Raw genomic sequence first — 15,566 nt, 5'->3', positions numbered from 1 at the left:
AGAAATATACGGCAAACATTTTTCACAAGGCTTCAATGTAACCAAATTACCGATATTACACTTAAAATATAGGTATTTATATGCTACTTCCCTCCAAAAAACCCAAAAGCACAAAATAATTTGATTGGTCCGTTAACCCAGAAAAAAGACAAAAGGAAGAACTCCTTGATAGGAGTCTACAAACTAAGGAAGGCTAGAGGAAACACAAAGCAAAATGTTGCTTTAGGACTCTTCAGAACTGTGGCAAAGACAACTCAATGAATTATTACCTCTTACTATTTAGTAGGAGCATATTCAGTCATCAAGAGAAAAAAAGACTCCTAGCCAGGAGCTTCCAAAGGAATATGTCAGAGATCCACTGAGTTCATAAAATTAAAATACTTGCGCTTTGGGGATACGCACCAAACCAAGGGAATTCACTCCTGTGACATTATACTGCTGGGCCACTAAGCCAAAATTTTAGAGCTATTAACAGTTGACATGAGTTGACTTACTTCTGGGCTGCTCTCTAACTGTAAATAACAGGAGTATCCTAAACTTCAACAGTAATTCATGAGTTGCTTTTCTATTAGAGGGGAAAAAAAAGTATCTTGTAGTAGGTTGGGGTTTTTTCTCCTTTCTGTTAGGAGAAAGTATAGCAATTCCCACCAGTCCACAGGGTTACTTCACTCTGAAAAGATTCTCCACTGCTCAAAAAGTACCAGTCAAGTCACACTGAAAAGAACTATGGAATGAAGATCTTCCCCACAACATGGTCAAACATCTACTCACCACAATGATATCAGGATCAATTTTGTGAATTTTTGCAAGGAAAAAACCTAGCAGTGTTCTTTCTGTTGCAGCAACCTCAACCTTCACATTCTGTTAGATAAAAACATACCAGTCACTTATCTTTACTCTCAACTACTACACCTTGGCTCCTTGTTCAAGCAGGATAAGATTTCTTAGGGTTAAAAGAAACCATCCATTTCAAAATTAAATGCAGCAATGAAATTCCTGATTCTAGATTTCACAGTAATAGTTGCACAAAATCTCTGAGGAGCTCATTCAAGTAATAAGCATGTGAATGAAGTAAAATTTTAAGCGCTGAGCACTATCGAGTGCAGAAATGTCCCTCCATAGGGACACGCTTGTGTATCTGGACACATTTTATAGCATCTGAATCAGAGTACCTATCAAAAACATTACTTACTTTCCTATATAATCCCTGGTAGACTTTGTTGTTTATGTATTTAACAAATAAAGAGGTCCCAAGGACTGTATAAACTAATCCCAAATAGTGTTGTAAAAACCCATAAATAAGAAACTAGACTAAAAACAAACATACATGTAAGAATTAAGTTAAGTGTCTTAAATAAAACCTAATCTATGTACACACAAAAGGCGTCCACTTGGATTACTCAATATAAATCAGGTATTCAAAAGATCCACTCTTATTAAGACTCTTAAAATGAAGTTAATGGCTATGTTTTCTACAACTAGCTCAGGTTTAAAAAATATCAGTTTGACTCTAATGGAATTTTCCAAGGTCATTTTACTTACTAATTCAGGGAACTTCACAAATAATAGCCTGATCCAATAGTACCCCCAGACTACTGGACTTCTCAAACCAACTTAAAGTAAGTGAAACCTGATAAGGTTGCTAACTTTTAATTTTGGCAAGTGAAGACATTAAAAAAATTTTTTAAACCTACACATTTACCAACCCAGGCATTTCATAAAAGAAAAAACATACTCTCCAAAAAATAAAATTCTTCATAATAAATACGTTTACTTTTATGAAAAACTCACATTATACTACTCCCCGCCCCCATTTTTATTAAGGACTCGTGAAAACTTCTTCATGGAGTATACTGGGAGTTTAGAGATCACTGATCAATTATAGCCAGCCCTCATCAACCTTCCCAATATATGTCACCTTTAATATCCACAGCATTCTCAACTTCTCTAGACTTCCTTCAAGTTAGCGGGGTGGGGGTGGGGTGGGCTTTAGCCAGTACTTTCCCAAAACAGTAATCATGTGATCATGCAATTTTGGAAAAGCTTCCAATTAAGTTATCTGAAGGAGGGTTTGAGACCACCCATCTATTAATAAAGTGTCGAGTCCCATTATTTCCAGGTGGTGAAACATTTAAACATTGTTAAATAACGTTTCTAGTTTTAAACTTCTAATACATTTTTAATGGGTTAATGCCACAGTCCAATCTAACAAGAATAGATCTAATAAATTAACATATAAAATAGCGTATTTCTACTAATCCACAGCATTCTCCTTTTCTCTTTTTAAACAAATACATATTTCATATTTAAAAGGAATAAACAGTGAGTTCTTTACCTTTTCCTTAATGCCTTCTTTAAAATCATATGGAAAAATACAATCCTTTGGTTTAGACACAACTGTAAAAAGGAAGAAAATAAAGATTCCAACACCCATCTTAGTCCAATTTCAAGTACACATACACTGCAAGTTTCTGAATGGAAACCATCTTAAATATAAATAAATTCCCCTTGATCTCTAAATAGTTGCCAAAACAAACTACATATCCTAAAATTCACATGGAACCACAAAAGACCCTGAAGAGCCAGGGCAATCTTGAAAAAGAAGAACAAAGCAGGAGGCATCACACTCCCTGATTTCAAACTATATTACAAAGCTACAGTAATCAAAACGGTATGATGTTGGCATAAAAACAGACATACAGAGAGCCCAGAAATAAACCCATACATAACATGGTCGATTAATTTATGACAAAGGAACCAAGAATATACAATGGAGAAAGGAGAGTCTCTACAAAAAATGACGTTGGGAAAACTGGACAACCACATGCAGAAGAATAAAACTGGACCATTATCTTACACCATACACAAAAAACTAACTCAAGATGGATTAAAAACTTGAACATACTGGTGGCGCAGTGGTTAAGAACATGCCTGCCAACGCAGGGGACACGGGTTCGAGCCCTGGTCCGGGAAGATCCCACATGCCGCAGAGCAACAAAGCCCATGTGCCACAACTACTGAGCCTGTGCTCTAGAGTCCGTGAGCCACAACTACTGAGCCCACATGCCACAACTACTGAAGCCGCACGCCTAGAGCCCATGCTCTGCAACAAGAGAAGCCACCGCAATGAGAAGTGCGTGCACCGCAACGAAGAGTAGCCCCCGCTCGCCGCAACTAGAGAAAGCCCGCACGCAGCAACGAAGACCCAACACAGCCAACGATAAATAAATAAATAAAAATAAATTTATTTAAAAAAAAAAACCTGAACATAAGATCAGAAACCATAAAACTCCTAGAAGAGGGACTTCCCGGTGGTCCAGTGGTTAAGACTCCATGCTCTCAGTGCAGGGGGCACGGGTCCAATCCCTGGTCAGGAACTAAGATCCTGCATGCCGTATGGCACGCCCCCTGCCCCCCAAGAAAAAGAAAAAAAAGAAAAACAACTCCTAGAAGAAGACATAGGCAGTAAGCTCCTTGACATCAGTCTTGGCAATGACTTTTTGGATTTGACGCCAAAACCAAAGGCATCAAAAGCAAAAATAAACAAGTGGGACTACACCAAAGTATAAAGTTCTGCACAGCAAAGGAAACCATCAACAAAATGAAAAGGCAACCTACTGAATGGGAGAAAATATTTGCAAACCATATATCTGATAAAGCATTAATATCCAACATATATATATATTTTTAATTCATACAATAAAAACAAACAACCTGATTAAAAAATGGGCAGAGGAGCTGAATAGACATTTTTCTAAAGACATACAGAAGGCCACCAGGTACAGGAAAGGATACTGAACATCACAAATCATCAGAGAAATGCAAAACCACAATGAGATATTACCCACACCTGCTAGAATGGTTATTATCAAAAAGAGAAGAGATAAAAAGTGTTGGTTGGAGAGGATGGAGAGAAAAGGGAAACCTTGAGCACAGTTGGTGAGAATGTAAACTGGTACAGTCATGGAACAGTCATGGAATTTCCTCAAAAACTTAAAAATAGAACCATATAATCCAGCAATTCCATTTCTGGGTATTTATCTGAAGAAAATGAAAACAGTAACTCGAAAACAGTAACTCGCCATTTGCGATAACAAAGATGGATCTAGAGGGCATTATGCTAAGAGAAATAAGGCAGAGAAAGACAAATACAGTATGATCTCACTTACATGTGGAATAAAAAAAACAGAAAAGAAAATGAAAAAAATGAGCTCACAGATACAGACAACAGACGGTGATTGCGGGGGCGGTGCACGAAATGGGTGAAGGGGGTAAAAAGGTACAAACTTCTAGTTATAAAACAAATAAGCCTTGGGTATGTAATGTACAGCATGGTGACTACAGTTAATAACCCTGTACTGCATATTTGAAAGTTGCTAAGAGAGAATATCTTAAAACTTCTCATCACAAGAAAAGAAAAGTTTGTAACTATGGTGATGGATGTTAACTAGACTTATTGTGGTGATCATTTTGCTACATATACAAATATGGCATCATTATGTTGTATACCTGAAAGTCATACAATGTTACATGTCAATTATACCTCAATTTTTTAAAAGTTTAGAAGATTAAATCTAAGAAAAAGAAGAATACCCAAGTACAGAACCCTAAGTTCCTACAATTGTTAAAGTTGCTTTGATGAAACATTTGCTATCCATCTAAGTCAGAATGGAAGATATTTAAGTCTTTCCCAAAGGAAATCACCACCACCACCAAAACCTCAACCAGCATACAATGGAGGAACTCAGTCCAAACTTCTCAAAGTTAGGATAGTAAAGATGACCAAAGCTTCCCCCACTACACTCTCAACTCCTTGTCATTCACAGCAGCTGTTCATACAGTGACATACTCAGAGGAGGTAAATGTTGAAATGAGCTAATGACTCTCTCTTCCACATATTTTCCAAACTATTCTCAACATCACTTTGTTCTATGTATTCAACCCAACTTAAAGGGTAAAACTTCACAAAAATAACACACCACCCACCCTCCCTTCTCTGATTGCTTCCCTTGTCCCACTCTCCTAGTATCCAAGAAACCTGACAGGAGATGCTGCTCCAGTTAATCTCTGGTTCTGGGCTGGAAAAGAACCCAGGAAGCATAACACATCAATAGTGTTGTGCCCTTATTTTATTTTTTACAAAAAAATGATTATTTAACTGGCCAAGTTCTCAACATGCAATACGTCAGAATCCGCGGTGGAGACTGCCTCATGGCACGCAGAATTCTGTGGAATAGTTTCACCCACAGAATTGTATGCATAGCACAACCCAACGCCAACATGATATTACCATAACTCCTCCCAAATAGGTAAACATTTATTTATTCCTTGGCATCTTGCCTCATCACACAGAAAACTTTGGCCAGGCTTCTATAACAGGCTTTTAGGGTGACATCACGAAAAGAAAATAGTTACAGCATAATTTTGACCCAGAAAAAAACTACTCTACCACAATAGAGTAACCACTGGAACAGAGAAAAAGATATCAAACTGCCTCCCGACTTCTGCTCCTAGAAAAAAATTAAACAGCTGAATAGGAGCAACCAGTCCAATAAAACTTAGGGTCTACAACTGACCAAAAAAAACTTCTTTAGCAAATAAAAACAAAAATAAACAAATGGGACCTACTCAAACCTAAAAGCTTTTGCACAGCAAAGGAAACCATAAACAAGATGAAAAGACAACCCTCAGAATGGGAGAAAATATTTGCAAATGAAGCAACTGGCAAAGGTTTAATCTCCAAAATTTACAAGCAGCTCATGCAGCTCAATATCAAAAAAACAAACAACCCAATCCAAAAATGGGCAGAAGACCTAAATAGACATTTCTCCAAAGAAGATATACAGATGGCCAACAAACACATGAAAGGATGCTCAACATTACTAATCATTAGAGAAATGCAAATCAAAACTACAATGAGCTATCACCTCACACCGGTCAGAATGGCCGTCGTCAAAAAATCTACAAACAATAAATGCTGGAGAGGGTGTGGAGAAAAGGGAATCCTCCTGCACTGTTGGTGGGAATGTAAATTGGTACAGCCACTATGGAGAAAAGTATGGAGGTTCCTTAAAAACCTAAAAATAGAACTACCATATGACCCAGCAATCCCACTCCTGGGCATATACCCAGAAAAGACGAAAACTCTAATTCGAAAAGATACACATATCCCAATGTTCATAGCAGCACCGTTTACGATAGCCAAGACATAGAAACAACCCAAGGGCCCACTGATAGACAACTGGTTTAAGAAGATGTGGTGTGTGGGTGTATACACACACACACACAAATGGAATGTTACTCAGCCATAAAAAGGAATGAAATATTGCCATTTGCAGCAACATAAATGGACCTAGAGAATATCATACAACGTGAAATAAGTCAGAGGAAGACAAATATTATATGCTACCACTTATATGTGGAATCTAAAAAATAACACAAATGAGTCTATATACAAAACAGACTCACAGATATAGAAAACAAATTTATGGTTACTAAAGGAGATGGGCGGTGGTGGGGGGGTATGATAAATTAGGAGGATGGGATTAACAGATACAAACTACTATACATGAAACAGATTAGCAACAAGGACCTACTGTAGAGCACAGGGAACTAGAGTCAATATCCTGTAATAACCTATAGTGGAAAAGAATCTGAAAATAGATATATATTATATATAACCGAATACTTTGCTGTACACCTGAAACTAACACAGTATTATAAATCAACTATACTTCAATTAAAAAAACCTTCTTTAACAACATGCACTAAGTATCTTAAAAACATTTTTTTTAAGTTACTGATCCAACAGCTGGAGAAAAAACAAGAAAAATAAAAATTAAGCCATTAATAAACCAGCTAAAAAAATACATACCACAGAAGTGTGAGTGAAAGGGAGGCCGTGGGGGTGCTTTATCTAGTGCGAAGCTGTGATGCACCAACGCTGCCACAGCAATAATCTGCCAAGAAAGGAGAAGAAAATCAGATACCTACTATGCAGTCTGCATTCTCACCACAACCAGCGAGAACAGAAAAAGATACAGATTTTAATCCGTAAGAATACGTTAACTTTTTATTACGAAGTATTTAAACAAATAAAAAATAGAATAAATAAAATCAAATAAAAATGAATAAAAATAGAATAATAAAATCAGCTCTCATACACCGATCACCCAGCTTCAATCATCAACTCATCAACAGCCCTACCCCACATTATTTTGAAGCAAAACGCATACCTATCACTTTATCCAGAAATATGTCAGCAGGTATCCCTAACCAAGGTTTCTCAACCTTGGCGCTATGGACATTTTAGGCCGAATAATTCTTTGTTGTGGTGCTGCCCTGTGCATTGTGGGACGTTTAGCAGCATCCCTGGCTGCCAACAGCACCGCTCCCCACTCCCTAGTCTCCAAGTTGTGACACCAAAAATGTCTCCAGACATGGCCAAAAACCCCTTGAGGGTTAAAATCTCACCAAATTGAGAGCCATTACTTTAAAAGATGAAAAGTTTTTAAAATGCAGTACAATCATCTCAGCTAATTCAATTAACAGTGTTTCCTTAAAATCATTAAACATCCAGGCAGGATTCAAATTCTCATGTTTTCCCAACTATCTCAATTTTATTTACCAAATAAGTCCGTACTTTGCAACTGGTTCATACGTTAAACTAAGTACAACTCCTCCCCGTCTATTATTTCTTGCAATTTATTTGTTGAAGAAACTGGGTGGTTTTGCCCCGTAGAGTGCCCCCCCAGTATAGACTCTGCTGCTTGTATCCCAATAATGTCATTTAACATGTTCCTCTGTTTCTGTACTGCCTGTATATTCATATGTAGATCTGAAGGCTTGATAAAAATCAGATTTTTTGGCAAGAATTCTTTGGAGGTGCTACTGATCACTGGTTATCACATCAGGTCTGGTTATCTCTACTCTAGTGATACTAGCAGCCTCTGAAAATCACTGCCTAGATCCATTATCTCATTAGAGGTTGCAAAGTGGTCACATTCAATTTTTCCTTTATTTTATTTATTTATTAGCTGGAAACCTTCTATGAAGACAAACCTCCCCTCATCGATTATTTGGTTACCTGAGACACAATATATGTTCAAAAAAGTCAAGATAAATGCTTGATTCAATCTCTTTATTTACCAGTTTTCAAAATAATGAGTTAGTTCCCTAGCTTTCTTCACAGGTGAGCAATGCGGTGCTGTGTTTACAGCATCATTATGAAGTCGTATGTTTCAATCTGTTGCAGTTATACATGCTCAAATTGTCCCATCTTTGGTGTAGGAAACTCTTCAAGTTTACTCTTGAGTCCTTCTGACATATCTTCAGTAGATTTTAATATCGTCCTTGCTTTCTAGTATAACAAGAAGTTCCAGGCTTATCCTGGACATTTCCTGCCCCAAATCAGCTATTTCTTCACAAAACCCTATTTCCTTTCTGGGGAAATGGTATTTAGAAACCTCACTCTGGGTGCTGGAAGGATTTTTTTTAACTAATTAAAATTTCCCCGAACACTTAACTATTAAATATCTACTATATCAACTATTATTAAAAGATCAAATCACATACAAAAAAAAAATTGCCAAAAGGCTGTTAAAAAAGATCCCCATCAATGTCAAAGGATTTAGAAGCAAACACAAAGAAGCTCCCATCGACCAAAGAGAGACAATTTAAGCAGCAAAAATAACAAGAATAATTAATGATTGCAATAGATTGAAATATACTAAGTATCTATAAACCCCATGAGTTTATAATGATAGTCCATAAAAGAGGAAGCAAAGATAAGTAACAAGAAAAATAAACAAATCTATGTCAACAGTGCACATAATGTAGGTCCCCAACTTCCTACTCAGAAAACTGGCAGCGAAAGAGAAAGAAGTACACATTTATCTCTTCTTTCCTATATGAAGTACTGCAGCATAACCAAATAGTACTGGTTAATGAGGAAGAGTTAATTTTATAGAAAAATTTAACTAATAATCATTCTAATATTTCACATGCTTAACTTTAAACATGGAAAGGACGACGGAATTAGAAGACCATTTTACAACTCCTAATGAAATATCTAATTTAGGCAAAAATTAGATCAGTGGTTCTCAACTGGGAACAATTTTGCCCGCAGTCCCCAGGGGACATTTGGAGATGTCTGCAGGCATTTCTGGTTGTCAGAACTAGGCGATAGGGGTGATATTTGGCATTGGGTGGAGGCCAGGGATACTGTTAAACATCCCACAATGCACAGGACAGCTCCCACAACAAGTTCATTCAGCCCAAACATCAGTAGTGCCAAGGTTAAAAAACTTGAACCTACTAATCAATCATAGCCCCACTAATAGTGGTTTAACCAGACATTACGTGCCTACTGATACGACCCAATATGAAATACACTGTACCACCTACACAGTATTTTGGCAAAAAAAAGTTAAACCTGAACGTAATCAATTCGGCAGTGCTAATGAGCAGGGGTGGATACTTTTTTCTGTAAAGGGCCAAAAAGTAAATATTTTAGCCTTTCAGGTCACAGGGTCTCTGTCATGACTACTAACTTTGCTGCCGTGGTACAAAAGCAGCTGTAGATAATATGTGAACAAACAGACATGCTGTCTTCCAGTGAACTTTATTTACAGAAACAGGTGATGGGCTAGATGTGCCCACAGGCCACAGTTTGCCAACCCCTGGTATACAGGAAGAAATCCAATGATACAAGGAAGCAAACAAATACAGAAAATGGGTCATTCCTCGAGACCACCAACAGTGATTCCTCAATAAGTCAATGTCACTGAAAAAGCTGGAGGAGGTGGGAGGGAGCTGCTCACATTTAAAAGGGATTCAAGATACAAAAATTAAACACCGTCTGTGGATCTTGTATAAATCCTGACTCAAATAAATCAACTGTTAAAAGACATTTCTGAGAAATAGAGTCATGTGACTATGGACTAGGTATTTTAGCTGGTATCAAGGAATCACTGTTAATGTTAATAGGGGTGATAATGGTATTCTATAAGAAAGTGTGCATGTTTTGAGAGATGCATACCAAAGTATACAGGGGTAAAATGATACAATGTCTGAGATTAGCTTTAAAATACTTCAGGAGGAAAAAAAAAGAAGGGGGGCGATAAACAAGTGTGACAAAATCTTGCTAAATGGTGAATATGAGTGATGGGTATATAGGAGTTCATTATATTATTCTATGTCCATTTGAAGTTCTCCAAAATAAAAAAATTTTAAAAACAAGAAGTCCAGCAATTTAAGTCTTTTAAAAAAAAAAACCTCCAACACCAGACAAATTCAATTCATTCTTCAAAATGGAGTTTGGTAGTGAATTAGTATTCTTTCCCTTCCAAAACGAACAACCTTCCCTTACAGAAAAGCTGTACAAGTGCAAGAAGTATCGCACCTCTGGCATAGGTACAAAATCTGTCCTATTTCTTTACCTCATTTTCATGTGTCTTTGCATTCTGCATTGTCTTCATGCTCAAAGACATGACCACAAGTGGAGGAGGACCAACATCCTTAATTACATTCACCAGGTGCGGTTTCAAGGCCACTGCCTCAACTTTACACCAACTGATTGGCTGATTCAAGAGCTCTGAAAAAGAAAAGAAACAAAAGATCAATAGCTATTTGCTGCAAAAGAAAAGTTACTATAATTAAGATATCTGTGATTAACCGAGATGGTCTTCAATCCTACCTTCTACTAAGAATGTCTTATTATAACATCTAACTAAAAATAAACCACGTTATTGGATTGTATGCAAATCTTCGTGTGTGTAAACATATGTTCATTTTCCTGGGAAAAAAGTCCACAGCTTTCATCTGACTTTCCAAAAAATCCAAGACCCAAAATAGGTTTGCAAAAGCCACAGCACTGCCTTAGAGGAGTCAAAGAAAAACAGTTTTAAGAGATTCATGAAAACAAAACAGAGTATCACAAATGCAAGTATTGAAAAACATCAGGTAAGAGACCATACATGCATTATCCACACCGGGCAGTGATGTTTTGCTCCTTCAGAAGTCAGCAGTTCACTATGTAGGACAGCTGAGCCACATCAGCCAGGTCGGAAGTCCACGCTGACAGCAACACAATGAAGGATGCACCCAAATGCCCGAGTAGGCTAACTAAAGCCTCCCTCCCACTAAAGTGCTAAGCACCACGGTGAAAGAGTGATTTCAAACATACTTCCTATACTCACTCAAGGAAAACCTTAAAGAAACAAACACTAAAAAGGAAGTGGTCGCACTGAAATTGAGTCCAGTTCTTTAACTTCTAGAAACCGCATCTAACAGCAATTTACTTAGCATTCTGAAAGTAAATTTTCCCTTACGTGGATTTTTTACTTCGAGCCAACAAGGTCCTTTGATCTTTCTGTTCATCAAGAACAGTTCCAAGCTGGATGTGTTGGTCCCAAATACATGAGAAAAAGTTTCTCCTTTCAAATCCTGAGGAAGCTGGGGCATTTCAGCCTGAAAAAGGCAAAGAAGAAAAAAAAATCTTTTTTTGGTTAAAACTATTACTTCACATTTTCCAAAGTCTATATTTGAAATAAACAAAAGTCTCTCTATGAACCACCAGAAGAAACCCCTTTGATATATATGAAATGTAATTTGCCACAAATGAAATCCATAACAATTCACAGTAGGAAACAAAAACAACTCACAATGACAAAATAATGCATCTTGATGACATCCATTAGAAGAAAAATGGGCCAAGAAGCTCCCGCAAAAGAGGATTTCTGTCCAGAGCTGTACATGCCTTACTGATAAAGAATAGCCAAATAAGTACAACTCCTTTAGAAGAATGAAAGCGAGAGAGCGGGACGTTCGGCTTGCGAGTGGGAACCTCTTAGTCGTGCACGGAGAAAGAACGATTTAAAAATGGGTGATGTTGAGAAGGGCAAGAAGATTTTTGTTCAGAAGTGTGCCCAGTGCCATACTCTGGAAAAGGGAGGCAAGCACAAGACTGGGCCAAATCTCCATGGCCTGTTTGGGTGAAAGACAGCTCAGACTTTCAGATTCTCTTACACAGATGCCAACAAGAACAAAGGCATCACCTGGGGAGAGGAGACGCTGATGGGAGTATTTGGAGAATCCCAAGAAGTACATCCCTGGAACAAAAATGTTCTTCGCTGGCATTAAGAAGAAGGGAGAAAGGGCAGACTTGATAGCTTATCTCAAAAAAGCTACTAATGCGTAATCGTTGGCCACTGCCTTATTTATTATGAAACAAATGTCTCATGACTTTTTATGTGTACCATATTTAAATTGATCTCATACACTAGAATTCAGATCATGAATGGCTGAGGTAATATTTCTGTCCTGATTTAAATAAGACTGGCTTGTGGCTAAATGAATATGGTCAGCTTTTTGAATTTTGATAGTAATTCTGGTTCAAAAAGTACTATCACTGTTTTCCCCTTCTAAAGAGATGATTAAACTTGAATAAGGAATGTTAAACTTGTCAGCCATACGGTGAATGCCTTCTCAAACCCTATAGGAGACTGGTTTTATATTTAGATTTCTGTAACTGGTTATATTAATATATTTAAATATTGAGAAGCTCCCTTAACTGTCTCATAGACCAGCAAGATTCACCTGTGTTTCAAGTTGTGTTCGTTTGCCTGTTAAGGCAAGGGCTGAAGATATACTGACAACGTCCACTTTATCTTTTTGGTCTTAACTATGCCAATTTAATTAAAATTCTCCATCTAAAATATTGCGTTTTACTTAACGAAAGGAATTTTAGTGTGGTTTATGTATAGCATCAAATAAAGAATATTTAGTACTTCTCACATTTTATAAATGATCTTTAAGATCAGATGCTTTTAAAATTCACTGTGGCAAGATATGTTAGGAAACTTGCTTGTGAATTCTCTACAAAGTCAGACTAAGTTATAATTCAGGATTGTCTTTTAAACAGGTATTCAGAAACACAACTGTAGAACTACTGTAGATGTGTGATGGGTAATGGTGCTTTTGCCAACTCAGAAGGGTTAAGGTAGAGGAGCTTTATCATTAGCACAAATTTGTAAATTATCCGAACATAAGGCTTGAGAATTAAAAACAAAGTCACAGATCAAAAAAATAAATAAATAAAAGCAAGGGAGTAGGACTCATTCAAAATGCTTCCATGGAGAAAATTTTTTATGGGAGACAGTGTTTTATTTTTCTTTTCGTAAGAAATATTCGTGTTCTCAAGTTCTATATATATTGCCATGTGTGCTCTGATGAATACAGCCTAAACAAACCGATAATAAATTCAGTAATTTTCTTACGTTATCGGAGCAAAAAATAATGATACTGGTTATCATCTTCCTGTTGATGCTTGAAACAGTTGCTGCTTATAGAGCAATTTAAGACCAGGAATAATTACTAGTGCATCAGTTGAATGCTACATACATTCCTCAGATTAGAAATCCACAGCTAAAATTATCAAGTCATAAGCAATGTATTTCATCACAACTTTATTAATAATTTACACATGGCATGCAAGAAATGTTATTTCAAATTCATTTCTAAATAAAAGTTTTGACAATTACAAAAAAAAATGCTTCCATGGTACTTTTCATCACCACTGTCAGAGATATTTCTTAAGTTTCCCTTTTCCAACATCATGAGATCAAAACACTAGAACGGAGAGGTAAAGAGAGGTAAAGGTCCAGTTAATTAACATCCCGCAGCAGTGACCTTGTCTGTCACGGGAGCAAGAGCAGCACTACAGTGACGCTACTGACGCTCTTGTCTCACCTTTCCACTGCTCAGAGGGACACTTCAACAGACTAATGATGTACAACTCCATCTTGTGGCATTCATTCCACTTGACAAACAGTTGTGCAATTTCAACTTATTTATATAAAGATGCATACTTGAAAGCAGAGAAAGGCAGTATAACCTATAGTCTACATATTTAAATTCATTTTATTCATTTTAATTATTCATGACTATAAGTTCACTTCAATGAACTGTAAGCTTGAAGAGCCCTGCCAATACTCCTAATTGAAAGCCAGTTGAAATTTCAAAAATAGGAAAATGCCATTTTCAAGCAAAATCCATTCATTTTCTTTGTTTGACTTACCGAGTATCTAACTTCCAAGTACTCAGATTTCTCTGGAACATCAGGTATCTCAAAAGCATAGCTCTTTTCCACTGCCTGGATAAGTTGGTATTTAAAAATCATTAAGATAAAAAGACTTTTCACAAATTAAATTGACAAGCATTACATATACAACGCATGTCTCTGTATTTAATCATTATGGAACAGAAAGGTAAATAAAGCACCTTTTCCCCCTCTCAACGGGGACTAAAATAGCCAGTGACAAAATGTTAAAAAGACTTCTTTTGGACACTAGAGAACTTAGAAGTATTTGCATTCAAGAGAGGTGATAAAACATTAAAAATGTTTACAATGTCAATGCACTAAATTATTTGCTACTCTTTGATACTAAGCAACTCCATCTTGCTAGAAAAATTAATAATAAACATTATAATCATAGCTCACATGTACTGAGTGCTTGCTATGTACCAAGGATTGTTGTAATCACTAATCCCAATTAATTGACTTAACCCTTCCAACAGCTCTTGAAATAAGGCCCCATTTCTCAGGTGAAGAAACAGGCCCAGAGAAGTCACTCAGCACTTGTTCAAGGTCACAGAACAGGAAGTGGTAGGGCTAGGACTTAAAGCACAAGCAGTCTAGCCTGAGCACCTATGCTCTTCACCATTGCACCACATTGCTTCTAGAATTTTAGAGACCTGATCCATCAGCCACAAGTCAAAAAGCTCAAATAGTTCAGACGGTTAGCCTCATCTTCAGCAACTCAATCCTCCCTTTATTGCAATCACTGTTAATACAGCCAGTGTGCTGAGGGACTTACAGCCCCACAACTATGGCCAAAGGCATCAATATCTCACTAAAATGAAGACAACTGATCAATATGTATCACATGAATAGAAGAACTTTGTTCTATCAGAAATTGCATCATAGACCATGACTTTTAAAGATTTAACTTTCTGACCAAGACAACTTGGCAATAACCAATGTAAACAAGATCAGAACAGTTTCTTCTCCATCTCAGAGTAAAAACACAAGCTATGCTTCAAGTACTGGAAGCAATTACTTTGCTAATGTTATCTTTTTATTCAAATTAATGAACATTATACACAGTTTAAAGAGAAAGAGTAAATATTTTTATAAATCTAACATATTGGTTTTACATTGCTATCTATGAAATTTCCATTCAATGAATTATAGCCACACAGAAGGTATTTTGCAAAAAGAAGATATGCAATAACTATTTGCTAAATCAGGAAATTAACAAACAACCAATATAAAGACCTGAAAAAATTATCATCAAATACAAACCTTGGACTTGAATTTCATAATCTTATATTTTGCTGCTATTTTCTCGTCAAATTCATCATAAACATCCTTCATTGTAACTGGAGTTCCACTTTCTTTCCCTGTATTTTGATCAATTTTCTGCTTTCCCATGGAGAGGGGAGGGGAGGAGAAAAAATATCTGTACATAAGATCTTTTCAACCACCAGAAACCCAAGGCTAAATC

General features: G+C 36.8%; 1 protein-coding gene, 1 long non-coding RNA gene and 1 pseudogene across 5 annotated transcripts in view; 2 read left to right on the top strand and 1 right to left on the bottom strand.

Moving 5' to 3' along the window:
* LOC309653016 overlaps window positions 1–15,566 on the top strand; it is a 633,104-nt gene that overhangs the window by 118,460 nt on the left and 499,078 nt on the right. The window lies entirely within an intron of this gene.
* The window catches only part of POLA1 (DNA polymerase alpha 1, catalytic subunit), a 292,429-nt gene that overhangs the window by 250,689 nt on the left and 26,174 nt on the right, over window positions 1–15,566 (bottom strand). For all 3 annotated transcript variants that reach the window (XM_082446929.1, XM_082446930.1, XM_082446931.1), the window contains exons 12-18: window positions 15,365–15,481; window positions 14,078–14,152; window positions 11,331–11,469; window positions 10,440–10,594; window positions 6,875–6,959; window positions 2,336–2,397; window positions 772–861 (exon numbers count right to left, since the gene is read on the bottom strand). In XM_082446929.1, coding sequence (XP_082303055.1) covers window positions 772–861; window positions 2,336–2,397; window positions 6,875–6,959; window positions 10,440–10,594; window positions 11,331–11,469; window positions 14,078–14,152; window positions 15,365–15,481 — 723 coding nt within the window. The remainder of the gene's footprint in view (window positions 1–771; window positions 862–2,335; window positions 2,398–6,874; window positions 6,960–10,439; window positions 10,595–11,330; window positions 11,470–14,077; window positions 14,153–15,364; window positions 15,482–15,566) is intronic.
* LOC309652965 (cytochrome c pseudogene) lies at window positions 11,477–14,061 on the top strand (annotated as a pseudogene). Its single transcript has one exon. The product of its transcript is annotated as a cytochrome c pseudogene (transcript).

This window comes from Balaenoptera physalus (genome assembly GCF_965194825.1).
Source record: "Balaenoptera physalus genome assembly, chromosome: X".
Classification (NCBI taxonomy): domain Eukaryota; kingdom Metazoa; phylum Chordata; class Mammalia; order Artiodactyla; family Balaenopteridae; genus Balaenoptera; species Balaenoptera physalus.
This window is presented reverse-complemented; position numbering and strand designations above follow the sequence as displayed.